The sequence below is a fragment of the Pteropus alecto genome, unplaced genomic scaffold (genome assembly GCF_000325575.1).
Source record: "Pteropus alecto unplaced genomic scaffold, ASM32557v1 scaffold166, whole genome shotgun sequence".
In the NCBI taxonomy this organism is placed as follows: domain Eukaryota; kingdom Metazoa; phylum Chordata; class Mammalia; order Chiroptera; family Pteropodidae; genus Pteropus; species Pteropus alecto.
In genome coordinates, this window is record NW_006439757.1 from 811825 (window position 1) to 820374 (window position 8550).

Genomic DNA, 8550 nt, shown 5'->3' on the forward strand with positions numbered 1-8550 from the left:
TACCTCAGAACTCCTTGTGAAGCCTTCTGGTAAATGAAGGGTGCTTCATTTGTCACAAAGGGGAAGAGGTCTTTTTTCATTCTGTCCACAGAAACCATAGAATATGAGCTTAGCAATTCGATTGACCAGGTTGGTTCAGGCGTTACTGTGGCAAGCAGAAGTTCCGTGAGATGCTTTGATGAATTCTTCTCTGTGCCTTCATTCACTTGTATCATTTTAGGCTCCCCATCTTTGCAGACAGACGGGCTGATGACGGCTACGGCGCCCCCTCCCCCTCCCCCCAAAAGCAAGCCCTATGACAGTAGCCAGAGGAACTCCGAGGAGGTAGGGGAATGACAGCTGACACTGGGGTCAGAGACCGCCACTCACGGGAATGCAGCCTTGGATTTTCCTCGCTTTTTAGTGGGCAACTTTTTCTGTAGACTTGTCACTCTAATCAATTCTTGGTTTATTCCTGAAACCATAAAAGATAGGATAGTTTTTAACAGGAAAGAACAATATGCAAGTATTGCCTGTTCATTTGATTGAAGGTCAGGCATTTCTCTGTACCTCGCCCTGGGAGCAGGTACGTGAAATAAAAAGTTCTGTACCTCGCCCTGGGAGCAGGTACGTGAAATAAAAAGTTCTGGTTTATATGTGAAGAGTTCACGTCTTCTGAGTGAGTGACAATCATTCTGGAATGGTCTCTGATGGGTTCCCTTCATTCATTCAACAAATATTTATAGAGTGCCTACTTAATGTGTGCCAAGTACCCAAGTTTTGGGATATAGCAGTGTCGGTGTATATCAGAGTAACTCAGAGTGAACAAGGGAGTATAAATCATTCTTATTTCCCCTTTCACCTGGCAAAGGCTGTGTATATAACTCAGGTCAATTAAAAGCTAAAGCAGAATGTTAGAAATGTGGAGAAGAAGGCAGAATTGGGAAGAAAGATAAGACTAATTTCTACTTCTGTGTGTCTGCCCCTCAGATCGCTCCCCCACTGCCTGTGCGAAGAGAAGCCAAAGTTCCACCCCCGCCACCTCCCAAAGCTCGGAAATCTGGCGTCCTTTCTTCTGAGCCTGGATCCCAATAAAGATCTTATCCTCTTTCTGAAATTCAAAGTGCCTGGGACAGCTGACGCCCGAGAACTGGCCTCCAGAAGGCAGTGTCCTCATCACGCCAGCCCCAGCCGACTGCCTTTCCTGCTCTGGGATGAGGTTCACTAGCTCAAAACTGGGTGTCCTTTTGAAATCTTCTGTTTGATCAATGCCTGAGGCTACGCCACGTCTCCACTCCTCGGGGAATTCCAGAAGTAGCCATATCTTGTGCATTTTTCAAAGGAGAGAGCGCCCTCACCATTCTAAAGTTTCAACCTCTGGCACAGAGCCCCGAGGCCTACAACAGCCTGGATAAGTTCTTCGGTGATGGTGGTTGTGGAGCAACCCTAGTAACCTGGTCCTTGGACGGATTTCGCGCTTTGCTTCTGAAAAGCTGTGCTCAAGGCTTAGTTTTATCACGTGGACTTATGCTACCCCATATAACATACTGGGAGAGACCGATATCAAGTACTTTGGTAGCTGAAATCATACCTTTCTAATGTCTACTGTGTCTCTTTGAGGAAAAGAATATCTTTTTAATGAAGATTGGCTGATTTTAAGTGTGCATGGCTGTCATTATTGAAAAGCCATGGACTCCCATGACCCCTGAGCTTCAGCTTCCCCCATCCTGTACCCCCTGGTGGCACAGGGAAGCTGTCCCTGCCCCTTCCAGGAGTCCCTTACACTCCTAATGGCCCTTCCTGCACGGCAGTCGCCCCGTCCTGCTGTGGACTCTTCTGAAGTTCTTTCTTTTGCACACACAGTTTCTTGTCCTGTTACCTCCTCTGAGCTCATATCACTGGATATAAGGGACTTAGGAGCCCGGGTTCAAAAGCTTCTCTTCCAGACACCATGTGAACGGCTCGACAGCCCTATCCACATCCAATTTTACCCTGGAGAATACAGTGCAATATTTCCTTTTGATTATTTATTCCTCTTGACTGTAGATTTAATTTGATTACGTGTTTATGGTACTATTATCAGTACTCCTTTCAGAAGAAAAAATGGGGTGATTCAGATGATGAAATGTTACCTACACGCACACAAACAGCCACACACAGGTAAAGATGTTTTGAGCTGGAAGGGCCTTAAAAGTCATATAAACAACCCCTTTATTTTGTAGATAAAGAAATTGAAGTTGAACACAGAAAACCCTACTACAGATTCTTACTAATAACTCAGCTTGCTCATTGAGGCCACACCCAGATAACACAGATCTAGAAGACAACCCTGATGAGCTTTTAACTTCTACCCTTAGGCCAAACAACAGTGGAAAGGGCCCAGATATTTCTGTACTGCTTAGGTGTTTATGGCCAAGTAGACACCCTTTTGACTGTGGACACCCTAGGTCACCATGGGGGGCGGGGCTCACCAGGTCTCTTCCACAGTCTGGCTGATCCCCTTTCCTCTGAGACAGAGAGAGCAGAGAGAGAAATTTCACCTCCAAGAATTTGGATCTGCTTGTCTGCCTCTGTGTTTGTGTGCCTGTCCACTCCTCTTTTGAGAGAAACATATTAATTCATCACGGGGTCATGGAAGTAAAACCTCTGAGGTGTGTGTCCTGCATTCCTCAAGAAACGAGTATGAATATTTAAAAATGATGAGGGAGAGTTTAGTCTTCGCTCCACCCAGGAGAACCTGCAGTGCAAGTATGATGGGAAGAACCTGGGTGCTGGAAGTAAACCCGTTTGGTTTCAGATCATCCCAGCTATGTCCTCTGTGAACTTTGCAAACGCCTTGAAATTATTCGGAATTTTCTGAGCTTCCATTTCTTCACCTTTCAAAATGGGGATCATACCTGCCACACAGGTTGTTGTGAGGTTCGAATGAGATCAAATGTATAAAGTAGTAGGTACTTATCAAATGGTCCTCTTTCCTCTGCTCAGCCGGATCTGGGACTGTCTAATAGCATTATTGATATTCTTTTTTTTCTTTTCAGGATAATTTGGATTGTGAGCGTAGGTTAGTTCTGCACATATAGTCTCTCCAAAAGATATGACTAGAGATGCAGTGTTAATAAGAACTGAAGGGGATTTTAAGTGGAAAGAACTCGAGAATAAAGAGAAGGAACAGAAAAGCTACACAGGGCATACGCAGAACCTGGGGCCACTCGTGAGAAGTATCCCTGCAGACTGGCTGGAGGAGATTCACATGCTTCATCTATTTTTCAGGCTGCCATTAGAAGAGAAAGATGTAAACTGGGTCGTGAAAAAAACCCAGACCTCTAGCATGTCACTTCAGAGCAGCGGAAGTGAGTCCTGCAGTCTGGTCTTTGACGAGAGGCTGGGGAACCTGACACCCATGTGAGGGACTGTCCCTTTTTAATGTAACATTTTCCCATGTGATTCCCTGTCCACAGTAATGGAAATACTAGGCGTCTCCTGCCTGAAAACAAAGGATTCCAGGTAATGTTGTGAATAATAGATTACAGGAGACATTGGAAGTTTCATTTCCTTGAGAAGCCATTGGATAGGAAAGAGTCATATTCGACAAAACATGAATAACGTCTATCCTGAAGTCACAGAGGAAGACTGCAAAGAAATGTCTTATGAGTAAAGATAGGAGAGATTTGGGGCAGGGAATAGAGACTGAACAGATCTTTACATTCCTTGATAAGAACTCTAGAGTATTGAAAAACATTGAAATTAGCCCCCAAATTGTCATAACCTTTGTGGATCTTGGTTTATTGGATGTTTATTAATCCCTTCTTTCTCTGTCCTGGTGACTCATCTTGCTTTTATTTTTTTTTTTTCCAAGAATTGTTTTATTCATCACACATTAGGCTCTTTCTAACTGCCAGACGCCACACTAGACCTTCAGGGCGTGGCAGTCAACATGTTCGGTGGGAAACAGCCCCAGAACACAAAGCCTGTACACCACTGCGGTGTACTGCGGGAGGGGAAAGTGAGTGGTCTTGGAGGTCGTGAAACCCTAAGTGCACTGGGCTACTGGGCTGTGGCTAGCCTCCTCTTCCACCTTCATACCTTGACTCCAGAATTTCAGTCATTTTCTCCTATCCGGGAGACCCTTAAAAACTGCTGTTGTCATACTGCAAATCCTTAGGATGAAACAAGAGCTAAAAGCAGAATTTGAAATAACAATCTACCGTTGTAAACTCTTTCCAAGATACAAGAGTCCTTCTCCTTTAGTTACCCCCCGATCATGGGGTGATTTCTTATTTTAAAATTGAGACATAACTTTCGTACAAGTGCACAAATCTTAAGTGTTCCGATGGATGACATTTTACATCGGTGTACACTGATGTCACCACCTCTCAGATCCACACATAGATGACTTCCAGTACCCCAGAAGATTCCCTCGCGTTCGTGCTGTCATTTTGTAAAAGGTGTTCTGAAGGGCCTTTAAATTTGTGCCTTCCTTCCTCTCACTTCTTGAGAATAATGAAAAGGGGAGAAAAACCTTGCCATCAACACAAAACGATACTGTGTAAATTTGGCAAGTCAATTTGTAAACAGTCCCTGGGCCTCAGTTCCCTCGTGTAAAAAAAATATTTATATATATATGTATATATTTGAAACCATGTGATTTTCAGACCAAGTGGAATTTTAAAATTAAGTTGGAAAACATAAGTTCCTTTTGGGGTGGGTTGAGAGTGGACCTATCAGTTATAATCTACAAAAGGAAAAAGATAGTTTTCCTTTTAGGTTAATGATTTCAGGCTGATTCTTATTATTCAGCCAAAGGTGGTCTCCAATACATGCTGCCCAAATTCATCTATTAATCATATCTTGTGAGTTGTTCATCCAAACCTTATCTAAAGCTCTGTTGCCATGATTTTGTAAACTACTTGGGTTTCAAACATGGACAGTTAGGAAGATGTGCATTGAAATAGAAAAATTTTGTTCAGATTTGCTGTTATTTATTTTTTAAATTAAAATGGAAATGTATTTTAAAGTTCATTGTGTGTTTAGTTTATTATTACCTGTATATTAATGACATGAAATCATTCCTGGACTTTTTCTTATCGATAACTCCATGACACATCACACCCAGAGTCCCTTCTGGCCTCCTTTTATTACAGGTCCTGTTAATTTAAACTGGTACTGTGGGATCATAGAGTCGACTTTGCCTAGAAGCAATAAAAACTGCAGATTATTTGGTTCTTGCTCTGCCCCCACCTCTCCATCCAGCCCTTTGGTATTTGAGCTGACCAGTTTTCTGATCACAATGTATTTAATATAATAGGTTCTATTTCTTCATTCACCACAGATAATTAGGCAGAGGTAAAGAGAAATAAAGAGGTTGAAAGGACTATCTAATAACACATGGAAAGGATGGGAACCGATTCTCAAATTAGGTTGAACAGAACTATCACCTGGGAAGAGATGATACAAACCAGACTAATGAAATCAGAACTTCCAAGGGCAGAGAGTGGGACCCCAGGCATCAGTATTTCTTTTAAATCCGCCCCCGCCCCATGTTATTCCAGCGTTAGGCCGAGGCTGAGAACCAGCACTTGAGAGAAAATAACAGCTTTAGAAAATTGGTGTTTGAGGTGTGTTTCTTAAACTCCCTGCTGGGGTGAGATGGATTGGAGAGAGCACAGCCACACTTCAATGACAATAGCTCTACTGTTTTAAGTCCTGGCTTTATGCATAAGAATTTTATTTTTTTGGTGTAAGATTTTTTTCTTGTTTTTTAATGTTCCAGTGCTCTCAAACATTTGCAATTTATTGCTTCGTGAAGCAAAAATGCTCCACTGTCTGTGTGTATAAGAATCACCAAATGCTTCTTAAAAATGCAGATGGCTTAGGCCCAAGAGACTTTGAATCAATAAGCCTGAGGAATCTTTTTCACTGTTGGAAAATACTACTTTAGAACACCTCCCCTTGTCAAAATTTATAAGTGCTTATATCTCATGCAATGATTCTTGGCTTTTTTCCCAATCATCTCTAGGATACTGCAACTTTTAAAATTTTTGCTAAAATGGTCTATTTTCAAGCCATTCTTTTTGTTACTTTATCACTTAAAGTTATATATGATAAATTATCTAATTAAATTTAAAGCCATATATATTTGAGAAACCATCTAATTAAATGTCTCATGTGTTATGTTTCCCCACCCTTTATTTTGAAAGTTTGCAGTCTTTTTTTGTTTTAATCTACACACATTTGATAAGTTAGACAGTTCTTCAGATTCAGAAAAATGCTTAAAATTTTAATAAGTCATTTTCACTTCTTTCCCTTAGTCACTTGGGCGTTTGAGAATCAAATACCCAAAATGTTCATGTAAATTGCATACCACTGGATGCCATCCCAAAACCTCTGAAATCGCATTGGTTAGTTGGATGAGCATCTTTGTATCACATTCAGGGAAGCCCACGGCTGGCTCCAAAGAAATTGTCACAAAGACAAGCTTTGGCAAAGGAAACCTGAGACTCCAAACAGGATGTATAAAATAAGTGAGTATGTTGCCTTCTTTTTATAATATATTAACTAATATAAAGATTGTAAATTATAGTTTTTGTAAAAAAAAAAAAAAAGTTACTGAGTGAATGATAGCCAGAAGCCTCTCTTCCTACTTAATATTTCATTAATGAAATGCAGTGTTGCCTTTGTTCCATAAAGTAGATTGTAAACCGTATGTCTGCCTAGTTTTATTAAAGTGAGAGTGAAGAAATTCTTTGATTCAGTTTTACTCAAAGGGAGATATTTGGGGAATCAAACATTGTATGGTAGCAAATATTTGTATTAAAAAGGAAGGACTTTCTCTCCCGTGGACTGTTTCTGACCCTTCTTCAGATTCTTTAGTACAGGTCTTGCCCTTTTTGGAGGTATAGAGCAAGGGAGAGGAGGAGGAAGGTTCCACCACTTCAACTAAAAGAGTTAAAAAGACCTAGATCTTTGCCATATGAATACAGGTACAATTTGTTGCTGTGACATCAGACAAGTTATCTGAAATTTGAGTTTTCCAAATGGTCTCATAGTCACTTGGAAGTAGAGAGAATAAATGAGAATGTTAGTGTCACAGTGCGTGGGACCTCTAAACTAACTGACACATGAGCTCCAGTGTCCTTTCTCAGCTCCAATTAACAAAATAACCAAGCTTCCAAGTTCAAGTCCACTGCTCACCATATAGGAGCACTAACCATGGAACCTGACACAACTGAGTGGATCTCTTAAATAACTCTCTGAGCCCCAGTTACCTCATTTCAAAGAGAAGACAATGGTAACCTTTCCTAGGTCATTATGAGGGTTAATGAAAATATTTATGCATGTATCTAGCACAGTCTGACATTCTTCTTTGTGGAGAATGAGTGGTGGCAATGCTATTTGACCCGGGGATGTGGGGACACCTGAATCCTGCCTTCAACTGACTCTACACTCCACAGCATTTCTCTGGAGAAATACCAAAAAGATCAGGTAGGTAAATATTATTTTTAGGCCTTGGCCCCCAAACTCAGTGTATACCATTTGCTCTGGTGAATTTTGAGGGACCATGTGGAGCCAGAAGAAGCAATGGATTAGGAGCCCGGTAAGTCCTTTGCCTTATACCTCTCTCAGGTTCCAGTTGAATTGCAAAGGGATTGGAGACAATTGGGAGGAAGCCTTGCCATGGCTCCATGTGTCTTCTGTAGGTTATGGTCAAAAATAAAGCTACAATCCCAGGGGAAATTGTAGCTGAATCAGCTTGGGCCAGACTAACATGTAACTACTGTCCTTGTGGGTGCAGGTTGGTGATGGAACGGAGCCATGAGATTCCTGTAGTCAACACAGTGCTGACTCTGTTTCTAATTTGCCACCTGTAGACACACTTGGAGGACACCCCCTTTGTGGGCTTACAATGCCCCTTCCCCACCAGAGGTCTGAGTTAAGGAAACACTTCATGTTTAGGCCACTTTATTCAGAACACTACTTCATTATGAATTATGTGTAAGCTGGCATAACAATTTCTGAAATTCACACAATTTACAGCTATTAAGTGGGTTACAGAGTCAGAATTATACTTAGGTATTGTCGAACCTTCTAGACCAGTGGATTTAAATCTTCTGCCCAGTTTCTTCTTCAAGCAGACTTTTCTGAAAAATACATGAGTAACAAATATATCAAGGTTAATTTTACTAGCTGAATTTCATTATTTTTGATACATCGATTTCTAAAATGTCAATCGAGAAAGACCCATTTGTTTTTGTGCACTAGAAAGTGCCCAAGATATATAATCATGTCTTTGAAAGTTGTTTATAATAAACAAAATCTACATTAATAATTCAAGGACAGGATATGAGGAAGAGGTGAAAAAAAGGTCTGATCTATCAGCCATTAACCTAGCCTTTGCTTCAATTCCTTCTTTCTGATGTTACATTTGGAAAATTGCACTGCTCACTATTATTTTTATCATACGGCAAGCAGAATTAGAAAAAGAAAGAAACTAAAGACGTCCGTTTGCTTTTTCCTTTGACTTATGGGTGCGGAGGTTCGAGTCAATGGAGAAAATGAAAACTATAGCGTATC

General features: G+C 41.0%; 2 protein-coding genes across 2 annotated transcripts in view; one reads left to right on the forward strand and one right to left on the reverse strand.

The window, feature by feature from the left end:
* DOCK5 (dedicator of cytokinesis 5) overlaps positions 1-4947 on the forward strand; it is a 136389-nt gene extending 131442 nt beyond the window's left edge. Inside the window, exons 52-53 of the mRNA XM_015593274.2 lie at positions 221-324; positions 970-4947. Of these exons, the coding sequence (XP_015448760.1) occupies positions 221-324; positions 970-1074 (209 nt within the window). The 3' untranslated portion in view covers positions 1075-4947. The remainder of the gene's footprint in view (positions 1-220; positions 325-969) is intronic.
* A 3131-nt stretch (positions 4948-8078) lies between these two features.
* Positions 8079-8550, reverse strand: part of GNRH1 (gonadotropin releasing hormone 1) — a 2855-nt gene continuing 2383 nt past the window's right edge. The window contains exon 3 of the mRNA XM_006917029.2: positions 8079-8117. Within this exon, the coding sequence (XP_006917091.1) occupies positions 8079-8117 (39 nt within the window). The remainder of the gene's footprint in view (positions 8118-8550) is intronic.